The sequence below is a fragment of the Carcharhinus amblyrhynchos genome, chromosome 1, assembly GCF_965287045.1.
Source record: "Carcharhinus amblyrhynchos chromosome 1, sCarAmb.v2.hapA, whole genome shotgun sequence".
Lineage (NCBI taxonomy): Eukaryota > Metazoa > Chordata > Chondrichthyes > Carcharhiniformes > Carcharhinidae > Carcharhinus > Carcharhinus amblyrhynchos.
Window position 1 is genome coordinate 51,289,106 of NC_137324.1, and position 25,301 is coordinate 51,314,406.

General features: G+C 41.2%; 1 protein-coding gene across 6 annotated transcripts in view; it reads right to left on the reverse strand.

The window, feature by feature from the left end:
- wdr7 (WD repeat domain 7) overlaps positions 1–25,301 on the reverse strand; it is a 695,157-nt gene that overhangs the window by 431,238 nt on the left and 238,618 nt on the right. For 4 of the 6 annotated variants that reach the window (XM_080182523.1, XM_080182596.1, XM_080182684.1 and 1 more), the window contains 3 exons: positions 10,824–10,892; positions 9,143–9,261; positions 7,348–7,471 (listed from right to left, as the gene is read on the reverse strand). In XM_080182523.1, coding sequence (XP_080038649.1) covers positions 7,348–7,471; positions 9,143–9,261; positions 10,824–10,892 — 312 coding nt within the window. The remainder of the gene's footprint in view (positions 1–7,347; positions 7,472–9,142; positions 9,262–10,823; positions 10,893–25,301) is intronic. The other 2 variants (XM_080182751.1, XM_080182666.1) reach the window with 1 other exon arrangement.

Here is a 25,301-nt window from a genome sequence, read left to right on the forward strand (position 1 = left end):
CATCTTGGTTCAGAAGATCAAGATACAGCAACACACTTGATGGAAGTAACAAATAGAAAATAATAAAATTCACTGGTGGTAGTAGCTGACAAACCCTTACACATTCAGAAAGAGTATATATTAAAAAATATTGGGGGCTTGCAAGAAAAATGCTGCAGCAATCGCTGATGGCTTTAATATTCACATCGATTGGACAAATTAAATTAGCAAAGGTAGCCAAAGTGAGTGTTTTGGGACAGTTTCTTAGAACAATACATTCTGGAACCGAACAGGACCAAGCCATTTTGGACCTGGTAAATGTGTACTGAGACAGGATTAATTAATGACATGGTAATAAAGGATCCTCCAGGAAGGAGATTAATCATAACATGAGAGATGACTGGAAAAAAGAGGGAGAAATTGGAGTACGAGAAAAAAACTAAAAATATTTTAAAAGTCAGAAATGGCGTTTACATACGCAGTAAGTCCTCATTTAACGATGGCAATGCAATTACAAAGTGAAACTTCAAATGAAACGAGAGAAAATGCTAGATAATCTTAGCAGCATTGGCAGCATCTGTAAGGAGAGAAAAGAGCTAACGTTTCGAGTCCAGATGACCCTTTTGTCAAAGTTAAAAGGCACAGAAAGTAAAAGATATTTTTACTGTAGGGTGAGGGAATGAAAGATGAGTTATAGCCACAAAACCAAGAGGAAAGGCTGCTAATGGCAGTCTATAGACCAAACAGGAAGTGTGAATGGAATCAGAGGGTAATCTGTGACAGATGAAATTGAAGGGGGGGAAGTGGGGGAGAGGTGGGTGGGAGAGAGGTAAAACTGAGAAAAAAGGAAAAAGGAGAAGCAAGGAGGGAGAAAAGGTAAGGGAAGGGGAGATGAAAAAATACAGACAATAAAGAAATAAAAAGGAAGAGAGCAGGTAAAATTAAATAAAATGAAAACAAAGGGGTTGTGGCAAGGTGGAGCTAATCATCTGAAGTTGTTGAATTCAACACCGAAACAGCTTAAATATCTCCCACTTTCTATGCCTTTTAACTTTGATAAAGGATCGTCTGGACTCGAAACATCAGCTCTTTTCTTTCCTTGCAGATGCTGCCAGACCTGCTCAGATTTTCCAGCATTTTCTCTTTTGGTTTCACTTTCCAATATCCGCAGTAATTTGCTTTTATTTAAATGAAAAAAAATAGACAAATCAAATTTTCCATTAAAACCAATGTAAAAAGCTGTCGTTAGGTTCTCAATATGAGAACAACATTAAAATATTACCCTTACGCTAAAATACTTTATACTCCTAAATTCCAATATTCACAAATGAAATAAAATGCAGAATATGGAAGAAATATACTGACTCTATCGACTTACCCCCAGCTTGATGCCATCCCTCTTCGCTGACCCTCCAGCTTTCTGCCTTTCCTACTCTCTGATCCTTCTGGTTACTGCTGATGGTGATCACCAACCCTTCCTCGTCAAACCCCGCAAGATGAGCGAGCGCCCGCAAGGTGAGCTGGCATTTATTGCAAAGCAAGTGTAGGATTTCAATACTTTCATAGAAAACGTATAATGAGTCAGGATTAATTAATGATCTGGTAGTAATAGTTTCTCTCAGCTCATACAGTAGAAGAAAAAGATAGGTAAACTGAACATACGTAGCAAAGAAGGAGACATTTTTGTTAAGATTAGGAAAATAATTTTTTTCACATGAAAACATTTTAATCAATTTTGTAATTTGTGTGTTTTTGTACAGTTAAAAAACCCATGCAACATAACTGTTAAGTATCAGATTTTAGAACTATAGCATATGTACACTTAAGAAAGAGGCTGTCCAACCCATTGAGTCCATTCTGATTCTCCAAAAGATCATTCCACCCAGATGCACCCCATCTGTCTTGCATTTATCATGGTTAATCTGCCTAACCTACACATCTTTGGGCACTAAGGGACAATTTAGCATGGCCAATCTTCAGAACCTGCACATTTTTGGTCTGAGAAAGGAAACCCACACAGACACAGGGGGAACGTGCAAACTGCATACAGATAGTCACCAAGGCTGGAATCAAACCTGGGTCCTTAGCAGTGTGAGGCAACACTATGCCACCATGCCATCCGTATAGCTGATGCTGGTTTAGACATATTATAGGTTAAGACATATATACTGGCAAATTATGTACCCATGACATTTAACATTTTGATGTCCAAGTCATTCTATGAAATGGGGAAGGAGTGTAGCTACCCTTCTGCTACCCTGTTTGTTGAGGAAGGGTAAATAAAGTTAGTTCAGTGATGACTGACTGTAGCTAAGCATGTGTTACTCAATGCAATATACAACAGTTATAAGAACATAAGAAATAGGAGCAGGAGTAGGCCATCTAGCCCTTCGAGCCTGCCCCGCCATTCAATAAGATCATGGCTGATCTGTCGCGGCTCAGTTCCACCTTCCCGCCCCCTCCCCATAACCCTTAATCCCCTCGCTTATCAAAAACCCATCAACCCACGTCTTAAAAATATTTAGCGAGGCAGTCTCCACCACCTCAACGGGCAGAGAATTCCAGAGATTCACCACCCTTTGAGTGAAGAAGTTCCTCCTCAACTCCGTTCTAAACCGCCCCCCCTTTATCTTGAGGCTGTGCCCCCTAGTCCTACTGTCCTTTCTGAGCGGGAAGAGTCTCTCCACCTCTATCCTATCCATCCCATTCATCATCTTATATGTCTCAATGAGATCTCCCCTCATTCTTCTAAACTCTAACGAGTACAAGCCTAGTTTATTCAGCCTCTCCAAAGATGGTAAAATTATTAATTCAAAATTTTTAAAAAGGAATTTGATTAATAACTGCTAAAAGCAGGGCTAGGGCAACATAACTTGACTTATCCATCTCCCCACTAGCACAGTTTTTTTTAAGTAAGATATTGTGAGTTGAAAATCTATGATAGAAGAATTCTACTGGCTTCTGGGCAGAACTAGTTTGATAGGCTGAATGAGTTGATCTTGTCCTGAATTCAACATTTGACATAATAACGGTCAACACAATACATCTTATTTCTCCTTCAATTAATTAGTGAGGTAGGGAAGAAGAGAAAAAAGCGACAAGGCAAAACTATCACCGTCTCCCAGTTGGTAGTGCAGGTCAAAAAGATATAGGTTTGGGCTCTACTTCAAGACTTAAAAACTTATAATCTAGGCCAGCGCTTGACTGCATTATTGAAATATAGTCCTTGAAATAAACATTAGGGTAAAGCCCTGTCTGCCAGATCCAGTGATTTTAGTGGATATAAAAGATTCCATTGCACCATTCATAGAAAAACAAGGCACTCTCCTCGTCCAGTATTTCTTCCTCAATGACCACCACCAAAAATAGATTATTTGGATATTCACCTTATTTATTTATGGGATTATGCTTTGTGAAAAACTAACTGGCAGTGTCCCCATATAACATGACTACATTTCAAAAGATAATCGATTGCGCACAAATCTCAAAACATCTTGAGACACATGATAAAGCAAATGACATAATGCAAAGTGCATACAGAATACAAATATCTTAACTGCAATGCTCCATGTTTGTGAGGTGCAGTGCCCTGGTGATTTTATAGCCAACACACTGCCAGAACTTTTTTTTAATCTAACCAATTTTCTAGATGGCTGACAGTTCTTCATTTGGAATGCCAAAAGATGCACAACCTTGAAAATTTGCAAACATAATCAATGGAGGTGAAAGGTAAACAATCAAAAATACATATTTTCTTCACCAAATTGTTAAGTGTATTAATATTTTTTGTTATCCAAAATCAATTAAGTTGTTGTTCAACTGACTGACTGCTGTCAAAAAATAATCACAACAGGCATTAGATTAATTCCCTCTTGGGATGTAATAAATAATAACCTCATTCCTAATACAACACCATTAGCAGATTCATCAGTCTCACATTACACAGCACTTAGGTGATTTCAACTCAAACAGGGTTTAAATAATGATATGTGGTACAATAGCAGCAAAATTATCTTTCCTATTGTTTGACATTGTTTCTCACTCAATTACTGCAAAAGCTTGCTGTCTCCAAGGAATTGAAACTAATCACAATAATTATCTGAAAATATAATCGGGCGATAAACAATTGAGTGTACTTTTTCTGAGAACAGGAATTTTAAAACCACAACTACAAACCTCTTTTCAATACACAAAAGCAGAATAAATTCATAATACACCTACAAATACACCATGAAATAAAATGTTTCATACGATTAATGAATATACAGTGACATGCAAGGTCAACAAGTAATAACTCCATTGCATATGATATTAAGCACCATGCAAAATAAATATAAAACATATTTAAAATGAGGGGTGTGGTAAAAGAAAATGGATTCTCAATTCAACAGCTTTATATGGGATCATGAGGTGTCAGCCTCAGTGTAATGGTAACACACACAACTCTGAGTCACTCGGTTGCAACATCAAGCCAACCACCGAAACGTGGCCACATAACTCTGTCCAGCTTGCAACATCATTAAATCAAGACCCATGAGTCTTCTACTACAGCTTCTATGATTCGATGTTACTATCCCGTAAGTAAGTTTACGAATACAAATTATCTGGTCATTCCCTTCACTGTCACAGCAAATTTTCAGATTATAACCATGATACTGGCTGAGAAGTATTTCTGGCTGCAAATGGGTGCTAATATAAATGCAAGTTCCTTCTCTTCTTTCTATGGACTCCGGAAGATCTGTAATTTTCATTTAGAAGAATCGGGGGGAATCTCATAAGAATCTATAAAATTCAAAGAAGATTAGGCCGCACAGATGCAGGAAGGATGTTTCTGATGGCAGGAGAACCCAGAGCCAGAGATCACAGTCTGAGGATACAGGTAGCCAGCCCATTTAGGACAGTGATGAAGAGAAATGTGTCACAGTCTGGTACATCTTCACTGCACTTCCTCCATAGCAAGGACATCTTTCCTCAGATAAGGAGACCAAAACTGCATACAATATTTCAGGTGTGGTCTCACCAAAGTCCTGCGTAACTGTAGCAAGCCATCCCTGCTCTTGTACTTGAATCTTTGTGCTATGAAGACCTACATAGAATGTGCCTTCCATTTGTTTCCTATAGATATTTGATAGCATACATAGGACAAAACAGCCTAACATGAATTGGTGTCAGCTGTGAATCAGTTCACAGAAACATAACAAATAGGAATCGATCATTCGACCTTCGAGTCTACTCCATCATTCATTCTGATCATGTTTGATCACCCAATTCAGTAACTTGTTCCCACTTCCCCCCCACTATTCTTTATTCCTTTAGCCCCAAGAGCTATATATAACTCTTTGAAAACATAGAATGTATGGCCCCAACTTCTTTGTGGTAGAGAATTCTACAGGCCCATCACTCTGGGTGAAGGCATTTCTCCTCATTACTGTCCGAAATGGTATACCAATATCCTCAGACTGTGACCCCTTGCCCTGGACTCCCCTGCCATCGGAAACATTCTTCCTGCTTCTACCCAGTCTAATCTTGTTAGAATGTTCTAGGTTTCTATGAGACCGCCCCCCCATCATTCTTCTAAACCCCAGCAAGTATAATCCTGATTCAATCTCTCCTCATTTGTCAGTCCTGCCATCCCAGGAATCAGTCAACCTTTGCTGCACTCCTTCCATAGCAAGAACATCGTTCCTCAGATAAGGAGATCAAAACTACATAGAATATTCCAGGTGTAATCTTACCAAGGCCGTGTATAACTGCAGCAAGACATCCTTACTCGTGTACTCAAATCCTCTTGCTATGAAGGCCAAGATACCATTTGCTTTCTTGACCACCTGCTTTACCTGCATGCTTACCTTCAGCGACTGTTGTACAAGGATATGCAAGAAACAATATTTTTCACTGTACACTAATACATGTGATAATAATAAATCAAATCATGAAGCCCTTCAGGGAAACTTTGGATCACTCATTCAGTGGATGTTTTTAATGTGTAAGCCTTGACAATAGATCAGTAAGCTGATATACACGGGCGTGACACAAAAGCTTGTCTTCAGCCAATATTCATATATGGTGTTTTCTACAGAGTCGTCTAGAGTTGGAGCTCTGTTTTTTTGCCTTTCTGTACCCAGAGATGCCACTACCAATTGTAGCATAACAACCGCTAGCTCAGCTGAGATCATCCAACCCCAGATGGATTAGAACACAAACCTGGTCTGGCTCAGCACAAGAACAGGCAATGGATTTCTATACTAATTAATAAAACTAGTGAAGCAGATGCATAGAGACATAGAGGTTCACAGCATGGAAACAGGTCCTTTGGCCCAACTTGTCCATGCTGCCATTTTTTTAAACCCCTAAGCTAATCCCAATTGCCCGCATTTGGCCCTTATCCATCTATACCCATCTTATCCATGTAACTGTCCAAACGCTTTTTAAAAGACAAAATTGTACCAACCTCTACTACTTCCTCTGGCAGCTTGTTCCAGGCACTCACTGCCCTGTGTGAAACAATTGCCCATTTGGACACTTTTGTATCTCGCCCTTCTCACCTTAAACCCATGCCCTCTAGTTTCAGACATCCCTACCTTTGGAAAAAGATATTCACTATCAAGCTGATCTATGCCCCTCATTATTTTATAGGCCTCTATAAGATCACCCCTTAACCTCCTACGCTCCAGAGAAAAAAGTCCTAGTTAATCCAGCCTCCCCCTGTAACTCAAACCATCAAGTTCCACTTGTGTCCTAGTAAATCTTTTCTTCACTCTTTTGAGTTTAATAATATCCTTTCTACAATAGGGCAACCAGAACTGGACACAGTATTCCAAGTGTGGCCTTACCAATGTCTCGTACAACTTCAACAAGACATCCCAACTTCTTATTCAATGTCCTGACCAATGAAACCAAGCATGCTGAATGTCTTCTTCACCACTCTGTCCTCCTGTGATGCCACTTCAAGGAGCTATGAACCTTAACTTCTAGATCTCTCTGTTTTGTAACTCTCGCCAATGCTCTACCATTAACTGACTAAGTCCTGCCCTGGTTCAACCTACCAAAATGCATCACCTCACATTTATCTAAATTAAACGCCATCTGCCATTTGTCAGCCCACTGGTGCAATTAATCAAGTTCCCGTTGCAATCCAAGATAACCTTCTTCACTGTCCACAATGCCACCAATCTTGGTATCATCTGCAAACTAACTAACTATGCCTCCTATATTCTCATCCAACTTATTAATATAAATGACAAACAACAGTGGACCCAACACCGATCCCTGAGGCACACCTCCAGTTTGAAAAACAATCCTCTACAACCAACAGCTTCTATTTCCAGATTTTAGAATCTTCTAATTAAGAGACCAAGTAGTACTTACGTGACATAATGTTGTCCACATATTGTGGCAGGTACGGTGACCACATGTCAATAGTTTCCTTTCGTCCTTCTTTCTCAATTCTACGAAGCTCTGCCAACAGTAAAGCTTGAGCAGCTTCTCTCACCTTTCAAGAAAAGATAGTTAAAATAGATGCATTCAGGTCTGAAATGATATATAACAGACATTAAATCAAACGGAAACATGAAAACATCATTAAATTTACATACTTTTGGAAACATTTATAAATTTTAAGGGATTAATTATTGGATATAAAAAAAGGACCATGTCATTCGGCCCTACATTCTTTCTGGATCTGATGTCACGTATGGACTAGATCAAGTGAGGATGGCAGATTTTGATCCCTAAATGATAATAATGAACAAGGTGAGTTTTTATTAGAATCCAGTAGTTACATAGTCATTTTTATTAATAGTAGCTTTTTATTCCAGACTTATTTAAATTAATCTCCCTAGCTGCTGTGGTGTAATTTAAACTTGTGTCTCTGAATTGTTAGCCCTAGATTCTAAATTACTAGCCTAGTTACATAATCACCAAGCCTCAGTCCTCTGTGCAGAGCTTTAGGAAGGGAATTCCAGAGCTGGAGACCAACATGAAGACTTCTAAATGATCAGCTTCATCTGTTCTCTAAAAGAATACTATGCTCATGTAAACCTTGATAACTTAAACAAGAATAATGCAGAAAGTATTTTAAGAAAGAGAATGATGGGTGAGGCAAGGGAGAATGTTTGAAATTCAATTGCAAATTGAACTGTGAAAGAACTTTTAAAATTGGGGGGGAGGGGTTGTCCTCAAATATCTCACAAGTATTACAATGTGAGCCTTTACAATGCTTAAAAAAGCAAACAGTATTTTGTGTTCAAGTTATTTATCAAATGGTAAAATCCCAGCTGCCCCTCATTCAACTCCTCATAGAACCTTTCTCACAAAGCTGCACATTCAACAAAATTTCTGCCACAGCAGCAAAGGTGCGATGTCAAGGCTACCTACTCATTTATCAAACATAGGTACAAAAAACCATTTACCAGTCTCTATAAAAAGTTCTAAAACTGTAACAATCAGCAACATGTCATTGGTAACTACTCCGTACAAATTCTGTCACTTTAACAGCCTCGAATAAACTTATTCCAACAAAAAGCTGGAAATATCAAATTAGAATATTGTTAAAATGTCCATTGTGATCTTAAAACAAATTTACCAAACAACTCCCAGATGAAATTACAAGATTTCACTTTAATTTTTTTAAGGCCAAAACAAATTAAACCATAATTAACATTAAATATCAATTAACAAGCAAATCCACACAGTATAAGCTCAAATTCCATTGGGTATGATAAACAGGACTGTGAAATCCAGAATATACTTTAGCATAACATCCAATATTGAAGGAAAAAATAAGGCTAAAATGTGCATTTTTTTCACTGCCAGAATGCATTGCCAATATTTTAAAAACCCTACAGTACAGGAAGGCCATTCGGCCCATTAAGTCCACACCGACCACAATCCCACCCAGCCCCACCCCAATATCCCCACACATTTTCCCCACTAATCCCTCTAACCAACGCATCTCAGGACACGAAGGGGCAACCTCAGCATGGCCAATCATCCTAACCTGCACATCTTTGGACTGTGGGAGAAAACTGGAGCACTTGGAGGAAACCCACACAGACACGAGGAGAATGTGCAAACTCCACAGAGTTTGCATTAGGAAACAACATTCTGTTCAGCAAATATCTCATCTGTTCAATCAGCAGCAGGTCCTTAAATAAATTTTTACCTCTAAACAACGATCTTGCCATCGACGGGCCAACATCTCCAGGAGCGGAGGTCTAAAGTTGTCCTGTCCCAGATAATCAGGAAGCATTACACAATGCATGGCTGCTAGTTGACTCCAACCTACAAAGGTACATCAAATGCATTGTGCATCATGATACATTGAATACTGATCTAAAGTTATGACAATCCTAATAGTCTTGCACACATTATATTCAAAATTAGGTGTCAAAATCAACTTGAACTGGAATTACTCCTGAAGCCTGTATTATGAAAGATACCAGCACCTACACTGTTGACTACTTCTTTAAGCAGCTCTTTAATAAAAATCACAAACACCACTTTACAAGCATATTTAAAAAGCATCTTTTTCAACTGCTCATTTTTAGGCCAAATGAAAATGTGTCGATTGAAAATCAAATTGTGTGCATTACTTAAGCAATTTTAACAGAAAAAATAAATCAACAGAAGCTAACTGCAGTTTCTATGGTGACCTAATATAAGAAACAAATCTAATCATAAAATTAAAAAGATGTTATCCACCTCCACAAAGATGTTATCCATTCAAACTGTAATGGTTAAATGTAATGTAATGACAATACATAAAATTGTGAAAAATAATAACGGCGATGATGTATTGTGGACTACAAAGAGAGCAAAATGTATTATTTTGGCAAAATATTTAACAAGGATTTTTACAAGAATCAGTATAATCAGTAGCTACAATTAACAAAATATTCATACTTTCATAGCTTTAAAATATACAAAAAATATTTTCTAGTTTGCAAACTCTTTTAGACCATGAACCAAAAAATGGAAATCTGAGGATGCTTGAATATCTGAAATAATTTCAGGTATAATCCAAAATGTGGGAGACAAACAAACAGATATTTTATTTAAATCATCACCAGTATAATGTCCAGAAAATTGTACTCTTATTGGTGTAATTTAGTCTTCCCTTGCCACAATTTTTCTGTTTTATGCTGTGAATTAGAAGGAACTGAGCATACATTTCACGCAGATTTCTCTCTGATCCAACAACATTAATTTTCAGTTCAGTGATGGGATGTGGTCAGGACTGACTTGATGATGTCACTGAAAAGGATCTTCATTGCAACAAAAGCTGCAAAAACTCCCCTGCTCTCAGACAATCTTCGACCAGCAGCTTTAAACAAGGGGCAACTGAACAACACCAAAACTTGTATTGGGCACTCTGAATGGCCAAGAGTTGTGTCCCGTTGTCATTTTGGATAGCTTTTCAGATTTCCTAATAGGCTTTGACTATTCCTTCTAAAGTTGAATGTCTGTTTAATTTGCTGTAACAACAAAGTTCTCATTTTTATCCACTCTACTTGGCAGTGAATCAGGAAAAGACACAGCTGAAACTATTATCATGACACATTTGGTCCAGTTAGGTCAAAATTTGAATGGTTTGTAAATTTTACACATCTATATGTTTTACCTATAAAAATGAAACATTCTTCATGCCATGTTGAGGAAAATTATATGGTGGGAAAAAAATGAACGTGTATTCTAACTTTTTTTTAATGCAAAAGCTCAAGGAAAATTCTCTTCGGCATGAATGCACTTACCTCTATGTAAGAGTGGTTAAAGCTGAATAATAAATAACTACTGAAATTAAAGGATGAAAGCTGGTATGATGTATTAGAGAGGGAGCAGAATACCTTCATTGACTGAGGGGCAATTATGTAAAACATTGCCAGAGCAGTCAGCCTCATGGGCAGCAACAGCAGCTTGGAAAGGAAAAGGAAGACAGAAAAGAGAAGAGAAGCAGAGTAATATTTAGAGGACAAAATAAAAATAATAGCATTAGTAAGAATGGAAAAATGAGACTTTAAAAGATATTAATGAAGTATTAAGTCATGATTTAGTAACTTACATTAAGTAAAATCCATAGTCCTTTTAACTGTAAAACCTTCACATTAAAAATGCACATGAAATTCTTATGCTATTTTCTATGAAGTTCTTAAAAAGCAATACATTGTTTTTAGATATCTGCATCTACTGTAAGTTAATGTGCATACACAAAGTGATTTGAAAGCTCTAGTAAACTATATTTCGTGAAAAGCAGTCAAACGTGCAATGTAATAACTATAAACTAGACATATTTCAAATCAAGATGAGGTAAATCATTACAATAAATTAATAAAAATTAATTCCCCTAACCCACTATCCCAACTGCCAAATATATGCAAGTTATAGTTAGTGTTGGAAATAATCCACTAAGCATGAAGAGTGACCATAAATATTCAGAGATTAGTATACTTTCGATACTCTATCCTAAAGTATTATATGATGAAATTAGGGACCAGTAATCCAGATACCCATGAGAAGAGTAAAGCCACAAACAAACGAACAAAATAAACTTTACAAAGTCAGAAAAGTAAAACAAATTACAATATTCAATTGAAGCACTAACATGCAGAATTAACATGAGACGTGATAAATATTAATTAATGGGCAAACTATGGTTTAAACACTGTACATTAAATGGCAGCTGCAAATGATCCACAGGTTTCTCAACAATCCACCCAGACATCAGTGACCACTGTGAGCCACAACATTTTGGTAAAATGATCTCTCTCAGGAGGGATTTTTCACTGTTATAGATCGATCACCTAAATTCCCACAAAAGACACTGTGACTCAGGCAGCCTCAATGAATGCTTGCCTCTTGACTATTCAATTTCTCCTCCTGAAACTGCATTCCACGGGACTGCTAAAAGTGCATTCCCACCTCAGTTCAAAATCTTTCACAGACTTCTAGCTTCATTAATTGGCGCTTCCACAGAGTTTCTCCGAATTCGCAGCTGTATCAAGCTATAAATAGGGTTCCTTCTCCAGCATAGCACCAAAGACATTCCACCATCTTCTAGTTCCTCAGAACTTCTCGTGACTCCGAACTGTACCAAACAACTTGCAGGATTTCTTGGAGCCCCACCTGGCTGAATTAACTAACAGCAACACCCTCACTGTATAAAGCTCTGGTCAGACCCCATTCAGAGTATTGTGAGCAGTTTTGAACCCCATATCTAAGGAAGGATATGCTGCCTTGGAAAAGGTCCAGAGGAGGTTCACAGGAATGATCCCTGGAATGAAGAGCTTCTTCTATGAGGACTCTGTGTCTGTACTCATTGGCGTTTAGAAGGATGAGGGGCGGTGGGGGGGGGAGGAATCTTATTGAAACTTACAGGATACTGCGAGTCCTGGATAAAGCGGACGTGGAGAGGATATTTACACCTAGGAAAAACTAGAACTAGAGGGCACAACTCAGACTAAAGGGACGTTCCTTTAAAACAGAGATGAGGAGGAATTTCTTCAGCCACAGAGTGGTGAATCTTTGGAACTCTTTGCCGCAGAAGACTGTGGAGGCCAGGTAATTGAGTATCTTTAAGACAGAGACAGATAGGTTCTTGATTGATAAGGAGATCAGGGATTATAGGAAAAAGGATGGAGAATGGGAATGAGAAAAATATCAGGTATGATTAAATGGTGGAGCAGGCTCGATAGGCTGAGTGGCCTAATTCTGCTCCTATGTCTTCTGGTCTCACCAAATAACCTATTTCCCTGCAGTAGAACACTCACTTGCCCAGCACATACACAAACTAAAACCAGAGAACCTGAAGGTCCACCCATCTCCATTACAACATAGTCTTTTCCTGAATGCTTCCAAACTAATTTAGCTCTAACCTCAAAAGAAAACATCCCACTGGACTGCACTTCTTTGCAAGCAGTATAGACATCATACCTCCAGCTCAGCAACTAAGTAAGCCTATCTGCTGTTTTACTGTGCATACTTTTCTAGTTGTTAACCCCTTAAGTCAATATGGCCTCAACCTTTTCATCATAATAGATTACAGGCAGCTTTAGTTGAATTTATCCCATTTTCTACAATTAAACTTCAATCTTCCCAGAACTAAAAAAACTCTAAACTATTGCTAGAAATCACAAACTAGATGGCTCAGTTGGATAAATTATGAATGCCAGAGATAGTAGCTGAGGTGCACACAATTTTGTCTTTTAAGAAGCATTTAGACAGTTACATGGGTAAGATGGGAATAGAGGGGTAAAAGGGCCGAATGTGGGCAATTGGATTAGCTTAGGGGGTTAAAAAGGGTGGCATGGACAAGTTTGGCCAAAGGGCCTATTTTCAATGCTGCAAAACCTCTATGACACCAGCAGGTTAAAAGTTACCAGCATTTCAAAATGTTTTTCACAGGATATGAATCCCAATAAGAAGATTAACAGTTGTAGACAAACCAGAAGAATACATCACTCTGCTAATGGGAAAAATAACTTTGGATAAATGATTTGATTTGATATTGATTTGATTTATTATTGTCACGTGTATTAACATACAGCTATATGCGTGCTATACGGACAGAGCATACCATTCATAGAGAAGGAAGTGAAAGAGTGCAGAATGTAATGATTGCACTATTCAGGGAAGGCATACATAGGTTAATCTTTTAGAATTGCAGAGGCTGAGGGGATAGACAACCGACACACAGAAATAACCAAAGGGAAATAATAATATCATTGGCAATCTTTTCCTGGAAGCAGGGAGGGCAGGTTTCCATCTAGCAGCCTGCAAGCCAGTTCTAGCTAGCAGACCAGACGCAAGGGTAACACCTATTGTTGGAAAAATATTGGAATCAATTATTAAGGAAGTAATAGCGGCACAGTTAGAAAGTCATGATCTAATCAAACAGAGTCAACATGATTTCCTAAAAAGGAAATCTTGTCTGACTAATTTATTGGAGTTCTTTAAGGAAGTTTCAACCAGCAATTGTGTTGTATTTGGACTTCCATAAAGGTATTCAACAAGGTATGTCACAAAAGGTTTAAGTCATTGAGATGGTGTTGAAGGTAGTATATTGGCATTGACAGAGAATTGGCTCATGGGGAGGAAACAGAGAGTGGGGATAAGGAGTTATTTTTCCAGTGAGGTTCCACAGGGACCAGTGCTAGGGCCACAACCATTTACATAAATATTAATGACTTGGAAAAAGAAGCAAATGTACTGCAGCCAAATTTGCAGGTGACACAAAACTAGGTGGAGAGGCAAGTTGTGAGAGGAATATGAAGTGTTTACAAAGATTGGTTCAGTAAGTGAACAAACATTTGGCAAATGGAGTATAATGTGATAAAATGTGAAGCTGTTCGTTTTGGAAGAGAGAACAAAAACAGACTTATATTTAAATGGAGAAAAACTGCAAAAAGCTGCAACACCAGGAGACTTGAGGGAGCTTGTGCATGAAACACAGAAAACGAACACAGATGCAGCAGGTAATCAGGAAGACTAATGGAATGTTGGCCCTTATTTTAAGGGGGTTGAGTATAAGAGTAGGGAAATCTTGCTGCAACTGTACAAGATACTGACGAGATCAAATCTGGAGCACTGAGAGAAATTTTAGTCCCCTTATTTAAGGAAATATATTATTTCATTGGGGGCAGTTCAGAGTAGGTTCATGAGGAGGGATTGTCTTATGAGGAAAGGTTAAACAGGTTGGTACTCACTGGTATTTAGAAGAATGAGGGGTGATCCGATAGAAACAAGTAGGATTTTTAAGGAGCTTGACAGGATAAATGCTGAGAGGATGTTTCCCTTCAAGGGAGTCTAGGTCTAGAGGGCAGAGCCTCAGAATAAATGGCCACCGATTCAAGGTTGAGATAAGAAATCTCTTCTCAGAGAGTTGTGTGTCTTAGGAACTCCTTTTCAGAGAGCTGTGGAAACAGAGATTTTGAGTATATTTAAGGCTGAGATAGATCGTTGATCGGTACGGGAATTGAAGCTTAAGTGGAAAAGACAAAGTGGATGTAAGGAATGCTGGATTGCCACGATCGTATTGAATGGCAAAGGTTTAAGGGGCCAATTTGTGTTCCTATTTGTTCTGGTCTCAATAATGCAGAAAACTTTGTGGAGGCATTTAAAACTCATATATCTTGGCTGAAACAGGAAGAGACATTCCCTAGCGCAACTCAATTGTACGGAGTGTGATAATTGTAAGCTGGTCTCTATCTAAAGATCTATTGTGTTGAATGTTGTTGGGAAGAACTAAGTCCTGAAATGCATTTGGCATCAAAAGGGTAATTCTTTCTTAAACTGTGTGGGTGTGTTTAATAGTTTCTTGTATGTAATTATCTTAAATCATTATAGTCCTGTTTACATATATGCGTCTTTCCTTTATTATAAGAAATGGTCTTCATTTAGCATTATACAGAAAGGCACTGTGGCACAGTGGTTAGAACTACTACCTCAGTGTCAGGGACCCGGGTTCAATTCATGACTTGAGTCACTGTCTGTGCAGAGGCTGCACATTAGGATTCATGTTTCAATCAGATCATTCTCCCCATGTCTGCATGGGCTTCCTCCAGGTGCTCCAATTTCCCCTATTTCCCCTCTCAGTCCAAAGTCATGCTGGTTAAGAGCACTAGCCATGCTAAATTCTCCCTTGATGTACCCAAACAGGTGCCAGAGTGTGGCAACGAGGTGATTTTCACAGTAACTTCATTGCAGTGTTAATGTAAGCCTCCTTCTAATGCTAATAAACAAATTACAATTGGTCTGATGACTGTTCTCAGTGGGTCTTACATGTGACTTCTCACAGCATTCCTGCAAACAAAACTATACACCACCACAAACTCACAGGTAAAATCAGCTGGGTTCTTGACAGGTATCTTTTTATTTCAAGCAGGAATAATTATTTTGGCTTCAAGGGACAAGTATCCGTGAGTGTTTGGACATTTTAATGGTATTCAAAAATAACATTTGGATTGTACCATTTTTTCATAAAGGTTGCATCACTGGGGCGTGCAACTAGCTAGCTTCTATTTCTCATACCAAAATGAACCATCTCTCACTTTGCAAGACTATTTTCGTCTTCCTGTATTTTGGCAAAATTTCTGCACAATACCTCTCAATTTGGAATCATCTGCAAATTTCAATTCATCTTTACATATGTTGAATGATAGAAGCTCCAGCATAGATGGACCTTAGCTTGTCACATTTTTCTATTCTGAGAAATATCTCACAACTCCTACCCTATTTTGTAACTATCTCTAAATTGATTTCCTTATCTGTCTTCTGACTCAGTGATCTTTGACTTTAGCTATGTGTCTCAAGAGGCATCTCAAAGATCTTCTGAAAACCCTCCTTGTCTCCAAAGAATTTGTTAAAGTTGGTTAATCTGATTTTGTTAAACTTTTAGTGTAAAGTATAATAACAAATGGGGGACTTGGTCCCCCATGCAAGACTTCTTGAGAAGGTGAGAGGGCATGGGATCCAAGGGCCTTTGGCCTTGTGGATCCAGAATTGGCTTGCCTGCAGAAGGCAGAGAGTGGTTGTGGATGGGGCTTTTTCTGAATGGAGGTCAGTCACCAGCGGAGTGCCTCAAGGATCTGTTCTGGGACCCTTGTTGTTTGTCATTTTCATAAATGACCTGGATGAGGAAGTGGAGGGATGGGTAAGTAAGTTCGCTGATGACACTAAGGTCGGTGGCGTTGTGGATGGTCTGGAAGGATGGCAAAAGTTGCAGCAGGACATAGATAGGATGCAGGACTGGGCGGAGAAGTGGCAGATGGACTTCAACGCGGATAAATGTGTAGTCGTCCATTTTGGCAGAACCAACGGGATGAACGAGTACACTATCAAGGGCAGAAGTCTGAGTAGTGTTGAAGAGCAGAAGGATCTAGGGGTCCGGGTCCACAGGACTCTTAAATCGGCCTCGCAGGTGGAGGAGGTGGTCAAGAAGGCGTATGGTGTACTGGCCTTCATTAATCGAGGGTTTGAGTTTAGGAGTCGGGAGGTAATGCTGCAACTTTATAAGACCCTTGTCAGGCCTCATTTAGAGTATTGTGCGCAGTTCTGGTCGCCTCACTATAGGAAAGATGTAGAAGCTATTGAGAGGGTACAGAGGAGATTTACAAGGATGTTGCCTGGACTGGGAGGCATGCCTTATGAAGTTAGGTTGAGGGAGCTGGGACTCTTTTCCCTGGAGAGACGAAGGTTGAGAGGCGACCTGATAGAAGTTTACAAAATGTTGAACAATGTCATTGTTCTCCGGAGCATTGAACCTGGTGGCTGTGGTGAGTGACTGATTTAAAGTGAAAACCGCTTTTTTCCTGTACTTCCGGTTCTCGGGGCTTGTTAGAGTGTAGTTTACTTCCGTACCGGAAGTTAGGCCAGGGGATAGTCGTTAAGGGGGAGCGGGGGGTATAAAAAAGGGGTAGCAGTATAGAGCGGGCAGCGTCGGGAGCGGGCAGCGGAGTGAGTGGGAACTGAGTGAGAAGGGCTTTGGCTTGCTGGGCTTAGGCGAGTGCAGGCTTGGAGTAGGTGAGTGACAGATTCCTACCTTGGGCACTTACAGGAGGTTGGGACATGGCAGGGAATATAGGGAGGAATGTAAGTTGCGTCCGGTGCCACATGTGGGAGTTCCTGGTGGTGTCACGGGTCCCCAAGGTACACATCTGCAGTAAATGTTTAGAACTGCAGCGATTGAGGGCCCGGGTCAGGCAACTCGAGGGGCGACTGGAAGATGTGTTTCTAGTTAGGGAGAATGAGGAGATAATGGCTGGGAAACATGAGCAGGAGGAGGTCTCAAGGGCTGAAGAGAAGGGAGGATGGACGACTGTTAGGAGGGGAAAGAGGAAGAAGAAGAGTAGTCAGGGTCCCCCGGCCTCCCCGGAGGCCCCCCAAGGTTCGTCGGCAGGGGCACAGAAAAATAGGAAGGAAGGGGAGACTGATTTAGAGGGACGGAAGGGGGCTGGTAAGGTGATAGTGGTAGGGGATGGGAGGGTCCGAGGGATTGATAGGAGGTTCTGTGGACAAGGGCGCGACTCCAGGATGGTGGTCTGCCTCCCTGGAGCAGGGGTAAAGGATATAATGGAAAGGGTAGAGGGAATTTTGAAAGGGGAGGGGACCCAGGCAGAGGTCATAGTACATGTAGGGGAGGGGGATATAGGAAGGAGGAGTAGGGGAGAGGTCCGTAGGCAATTTAGGGAGTTGGGGGCCAAACTAAAGAGCAGGACCTCTAGGGTGGCACTGTCTGGGTTGCTGCCCAGTACGAGCAGGGCTAAGAATGACGAGATCATGCAGTTGAATGCATGGTTGAGGGACTGGTGTAGGGGAGAGGGGTTTATTTATGTAGATCACTGGGAGGTGTTTAGGAGAGAAGGGCAACTGTATAGGAGGGGTGGGGAGGATTTGAACGGGAGGGGGACTAGTGTCTTAGCAGGGAGGTTAGCTGGGGTGTTCAGGAATGATTTAAACTAATAGGGAGGGGGGGTGGGGAGGTGGCTGGGAGAGAGGCGGGTGAAAGGAAAATTATAAGGGAGAAGGTGGTTCCGAGGGACGTTTGTGGGTTGAACTGTGTCTGTTTCAATGCTAGGAGTGTGGCAGGGAAAACGGATGAGCTTAGGGCCTTGATGTTTGTGAGGCAGTTGGATGTGGTGGCTGTAACGGAGACGTGGTTACGGGAAGGGCAGGACTGGCAGCTGAATGTTCCTGGGTACAGGTGTTTTAGGTATGACAGAGGAGTGTTGAAGAGAGGTGGTGGAGTGGCACTGTTAGTCAAGGAAAACATCACAGTAGTGCAGAGGGAGGGCGATATGGAAGAGATAGGGATTGAGTCGTTGTGGGTGGAGTTGAGGAATAAAAAGGGAGAGATCACACTGCCAGGGGTGTACTATAGGCCACCCAACAGCCCAAAGTCAGTGGAGGAGGGAATTTGCAGGGGCATTTTGGACAGGTGCAGAAAGAATAGAGTGGTTGTAGTGGGTGATTTTAATTTTCCCGGAGTTAATTGGAGGGGGCCTAGAGCTGGGGGTACGGAGGGAGAGGAGTTTGTGAAATGTGTTATGGAAGGGTCGCTAGAACAGTATGTAACTTGCCCGACTAGGGGAGGGGCTATACTGGATTTAGTGTTGGGAAACGAGCCAGGGCAGGTGGGTGAGGTAGAGGTAGGCGAACATGTGGCAAACAGTGACCACAAGTCCGTCTACTTTAGGATAAAAATGGAAAGGGACGAGTGCCGTCCAAGCGGGAGTGTGCTGAACTGGGGAAAGGCGAGCTATGGCAGGATTAGGAGGGAGCTGCAGCAAACTGACTGGGAGGGAATGTTAGCTGGCAAGTCCACGGTTGGCAAGTGGGAGGCTTTTAGGGACAAAATGAAATGGTTGCAGGGGAGGTTTGTTCCGGTTAAGCGAAAGGATGGGAAAGGTAGGATTAGAGAGCCGTGGATTACGGGGGATATTGAAGACTTGGTTAGGAAGAAGAGGGAGGCGTATGTTAGGTCAAAACAAATGGGTACGGAGTGTGCGCTGGAGGAATATAGAGAGAGTAGGAGGGAGCTAAAAAGGGGAATTAGAAGGGCGAAGAGAGGGCATGAGATGGCTTTGGCCGGTAGGATTAAGGATAATCCTAAGGCATTTTATTCCTATATTAGAGGCAAGAGAGTAGTTAGAGGGAAAATTGGTCCTCTTAGGGACAAGAGTGGAGAGTTGTGTATTGAGTCGGAGGGAATGGGGGAGCTCCTGAATGAATACTTTGCGTCGGTATTCACAAAGGAGAGGGGTTCGGAATCGTGCGGTCTCTTGGAGGGAGCGGAGGTGCAGTTGCAGGATATAGTTATTACGAGAGAGGAAGTGCTAGGGCTTTTAGGTAGCGTAAGGACGGATAAAGCTCCGGGGCCTGATGGTATTTATCCCAGGCTGCTTAGGGAGGCGAAAGATGAAATTGCTGGGCCTCTGGCGCACATCTTTGTCTCTTCTTTGGACACAGGTGAGGTCCCAGAAGACTGGAGGGTAGCAAATGTGGTCCCGTTGTTCAAAAAAGGTAGTAGGGATAACCCTGGGAATTATAGGCCGGTGAGTTTGACGTCGGTGGTAGGGAAGTTAATGGAAAAAATACTTAGGGGTAGGATGTATGAGCATTTGGAGCGTTGCGATCTGATTAGGGATACGCAACATGGCTTTGTTAGAGGGAGGTCTTGCCTTACGAATCTGGTGGAATTCTTTGAGGAGGTGACAAAAACGGTTGACGATGGGAGAGCCGTTGATGTCATCTATATGGATTTCAGTAAGGCGTTTGACAAAGTCCCTCACGGTAGGCTGGTAGAAAAGGTTAAGGCGCATGGGATACGAGGCCAGGTAGCTAGGTGGATTGAGAACTGGTTGGGAAATAGGAGACAGAGGGTAGTTGTGGAGGGTACCTTGTCGGGCTGGAGGCCAGTGACCAGTGGTGTGCCGCAGGGCTCGGTACTGGGACCTCTCCTCTTTGTAGTCTACATAAATGACTTAGAAGAGGGAGGAGGTGGTGTGATCAGCAAGTTTGCTGATGACACCAAGATGGCAGGGTTGGCGGGTACAGAACTGGATTGTCAGGTGATACAACAGGATATAGACAGGTTGGTGCAGTGGGCAGATAGGTGGCAGATGGCGTTTAATCCTGACAAATGCGAGGTGATGCATTTTGGAAGGAATAATGCAGAGAGGAGCTATGTGATAAAAGGTAGGCCGATTAGGAGTATAGACGTACAGAGAGACCTGGGAGTGCAGGTCCACAAATCCATGAAGGTTGTGTCACAAGTGGAGAATGTTGTTAGGAAGGCTTATGGGATGTTAGCCTTTATAGGAAGGGGCTTAGAGTATAAAAGCTGCCGTCTAATGCTTCAGTTATACAGAACGTTGGTCAGACCGCATTTGGAGTACTGCGTCCAGTTCTGGTCACCTTATTACCGGAAGGACGTGGAGTCTCTGGAAAGGGTGCAGAGGAGGTTTACCAGGATGTTGCCTGGCATGGGGGGACTGGGTTACGAGGAGAGACTGAAGAGACTGGGGCTATTCTCCTTGGAAAGAAGGAGATTGAGAGGGGACATGATAGAGGTATATAAGATACTGAAGGGAATAGATAGAGTTAATAGTGAGAGACTGCTCCCTAGGCTGGGTACGAACACAAGAGGTCATCACTTAAGGGTGAGGGGGGGGAGGTATAATTTGGAGGTAAGAGGAAGGTTCTTTACACAGAGAGTTGTGGGGGTCTGGAATGCGCTACCGAGTAGGGTGGTGGAGGCAGGCACGTTGGACTCGTTTAAGATGCAGTTAGATAGGCACATGAGTGAAACGAGAATGGAGGGATATGGTAGGGGCTATTAAATAGGGTTAAACCTCGGGAGAAACTGGAAGGGCAGGCTGTATGATTAATATGTTTTGTCTTTATTCCACAGGTGGAGGTCCACCTCGTGTCAAGCGAGGGGCATGCACACGGCGGGTTGTGCGTGGGCTGCTCTTGGAAGTCCAGGAGTGGCCTAGTACTTCATGTCGGTGTGTGTGCTTGATCCTGGACCGATAGACGGGCTCCACAACAGCTCAGTGACTAGCACTGCTAGCTGTGCAGATACATGGATTTGGGCCTGTGTCTGTGGGAGTTTGCGCATTCTCCCTGTGGTTGCGTGGGTTTCCTCCGGGCGCTCCGGTTTCCTCCCACACCCCAAAGATGTGCTCTTAGGCTAATTGGTTTCCACCAAATTGACACTATTTCTTCCCTGAATCTGACTGAGTAGGGTCCCATTCGTAGACATGCAGGGTAGAATAGGTGTAGGGCGATGCGGCGGCGCGGGCTCGTTGGGCCGAAGGGCCTGTTTCCCGTGCTGGGTTGTTCTTTGTTCTTTGAATAGATAGGGTGGACTCTCAGAGGCTATTTCCCCGGGTTGAAATGGTTGCTACGAGAGGACACAGATTTAAGGTGCAAGGAGGGAAGTTCAGAAGTGATGTTAGGGGAAAGTTTTTCACTCAGAGGGTGGTGAGTGAATGGAATCGGCTGCCGTCAGTGGTGGTGGAGGCGAACTCGCTGGGGTCTTTTAAAAGACTTCTGGATGAGTATATGGGGTTTAATGAGATTGAGGGTTATAGATAGGTCTGTAGGTTGGTAGGTGTTGATGTGATCGGCGCAACTCGTGGGCCGAAGGGCCTGTTTGTGCTGTAGTGTTCTATGTTCTATGTTCTAAATAATGGAAGCCTGTGGCAATATGGATATAATTCTCCTCTACCAGTTAAAACTTAAAATGTTCAGAAATTGGGGAAAAGAATCCCAGCTCCAGCAGTAGTTAAACTGAGATTTGGCATGATTATAAAATGTCCCATAGTTCTTCAAAGCACTCGAGCACTTTGTAAGCGAAGTTTGATTCCTCACTTAATTTCCCTTCCAGGAGTTGTACGAAGTTTATCTGAAACTACCCTGTCCAGAGGCTCACACTCTGCCATTAGATCAATCTCAAAGCTTGATTTGTGCAGCCAGTTCTGTGCAGCTGAAATACCTTTGCATTCATGCCAACTTTACAGCACAACAGCTAACAAGTCTGGTATAATTTATTTTTGTACATTATTTGCAAATTAATTACATTGATAAAAATAACATTGCTCACTGGCAGAATGAAATACACATAATAATTTCTATTTAATAACTGAAAGTTGCGAGGAGAAAATGAATATTTGCACAACACTAATTAATCCTTATAGGATTTTGCCTCTCCTGTAATTCCATAGTAAGGTAAATCAGGATTTTATTTTGAATGTAGGGCATAGGTTGTTTTCGATAAAGTGAGAAGTGCCAAGCTACAAGTCACAACGGTTAAAGCTTGATGTTGACTTCTGGGTGGATGACCGTTCCACAAACTTTTCAAAAAATGCTTATTTTTGCTGATAATGTTTCAAATTCCGATCAAAATTGGTGAAAGTTACTCTTGTTTTACCACTTTTACTGATTATGTCACCTTTCACCCCCAAAAAGAAAATAAAAGCAGTTTTTTATCTGGATGCTATTCAAATCAGGATTAAGAATTAATAAAGAACATAAGAACATAAGAAATAGGAGCAGGAGTAGGCCATCTAGCCCCTCGAGCCTGCCCCGCCATTCAATAAGATCATGGCTGATCTGTCGTGGCTCAGTTCCACATTCCCACCCTCTCCCCATAACCCTTAATCCCCTTGCCTATCAAAAACCTATCAACCCGCGTCTTAAAAATATTGAGCGAGGCAGCCTCCACCACTTCAACGGGCAGAGAATTCCAGAGATTCACCACCCTTTGAGTGAAGAAGTTCCTCCTCAACTCCATTCTAAACCGCCCCCCCTTTATCTTGAGGCTGTGCCCTCTAGTCCTACTGTCCTTTCTGAGTGGGAAGAGCCTCTCCACCTCTATCCTATCCATCCCATTCAACATCTTATATGTCTCAATCTGATCTCCCCTCATTCTTCTAAAGGTGTCACAGTTAACATTGCTTGACCAAAAGCACTGTTTTTCTCATTTCCTTTTTATGTTAATTAACCACCACGGGCAGAAGAAAAGTCATGTCTGGTCAGTTTTAATTTTGTGTCCAAATACCATTTAAATATTTGTCTCATTATTTTTGTTTCACCTTAAAATTAAGACTGATTCTCTGGCTTGTCATCTACTGAAACACTTTAGCACAGTGTCTCACAGCACCACAGACCCAGGTTCAATTCCTGGCATGGATTAACGTCTGTGAGGAGTCTACACATTTCCCCTGTGTCTGCACTGGTTTCCTCCAGGTGCTCCGGTTTCCTCATACACTCCAAAAGACAGGCTGGTTAGGTGCATTGGCCATGCAAAATTCTCCCTCAGCATACCCGCACAGGTGCCAAAGTGTGGCGACTAGGGAATTTTCACAGTAATTTTATTGCACTGTTAATGTAAGCTAATGTGACACTAATAAATAAACTTTAAACTCACTATGTTTTTAATAAACTGCAAAATGCCTGTGCAATAAACGTGCCATGCTCTGTGGATCAAGTGACTTTCTTGAGAACTGTCTCAGTGAACATTTATACTTCTACCCTATTGTCACAAAAGTTAAACTGCCTTCAAATGATTGTCTTATTTTTAATGAAATGACAAATTATGGCCTGACAAAATTAAAATTCCCACAAATTTTAATTAAATTTGCTACTCTGAAAAGTAGTTCACCAAAAAAATTAATATTTTCAATGGTTAACAATTTTCTGCGTTAGATAGTAGGGAAAAGATATCAGTTTCTATAATCTACTAGTTAGATCATCTCAAACCTAACAGTATGAATATGACTTTTTTGGAAAACGGTCCAGACAATGAAATGTCTATGAGACTATCAAAAATAAAATCCCTATGTTTGTTTACTTAAGCCCGTATGGTTTTCTTGCCTCTAAATTATTAATTTTTCCACATGTTGTTCTGCTCACTGGTGTAAATCTCATCTAGTTATTACCAGAAATGCTTGTGTAAGGATTCAGTTCTAGATATTAATACTGCTACTTGGAATATCTCAGAGTTCAAAATTGGCATCGTTATGGTGTGACATTTTAAATTGATATTCAGTATTTTTTTCCTCCAGAAAGGACAAGGATCTTTCAATGTTTCCGTAATGAATCTGTGTAAAAAAAATTAAATCCGTCAACTATCATCTACTCAAGCTGAAATCGGTAGCCAGTGGGCTTGCAGAGTCTGTAAAACGGAAACAATCAACAGTTAGGTAATTCAGGACAGCCAGCTCAGATTTGTAAAAAGCAATTCATGTGTGACAAATTTAATATAGTTATTCAAGGAGCTAATGTTTAATACATTGCCTTCTGTGTCAAAAGGTGTTCCTAACAATACTGTATAGGAGGCTTGCCAAAGATAAAAAGGTTAATATGGCAGTGTGGAGAGGAAGCTGGTTAAAAGACAGAAAGCAGAGAAACGGTTGTTGGATGTTTATGGATGTTTAAAGCCCACCAATGCTTCTACTGTCTCAGAAGGCTAAGGAATTTGGCATGCCAGCTACGACTCTCACCAACTTTTACAGATCCATTGAAAGCTTCCTACCTGGTTGTATCACAGCTTGGTATGGCTCCTGCTCTGCCCAAGACTGCAAGGAACTACAAAAGATCGTGAATGTAGCCCAATCCATCATGCGAACCAGCCTCCCATCCATTGGCTTTGTCTACACTTCCCTCTGCCTCGGAAAAGCAGCCAGCATTATTAAGGACCTCATGCATCCCGGACATTCTCTCTTCCACCTTCTTCCGTCAGGAAAAACATACAAAAGCCTGAGGTTACGTACCAACTGGCTCAAGAACAGCTTCTTCCCTGCTGCCATCAGACTTTTGACTGG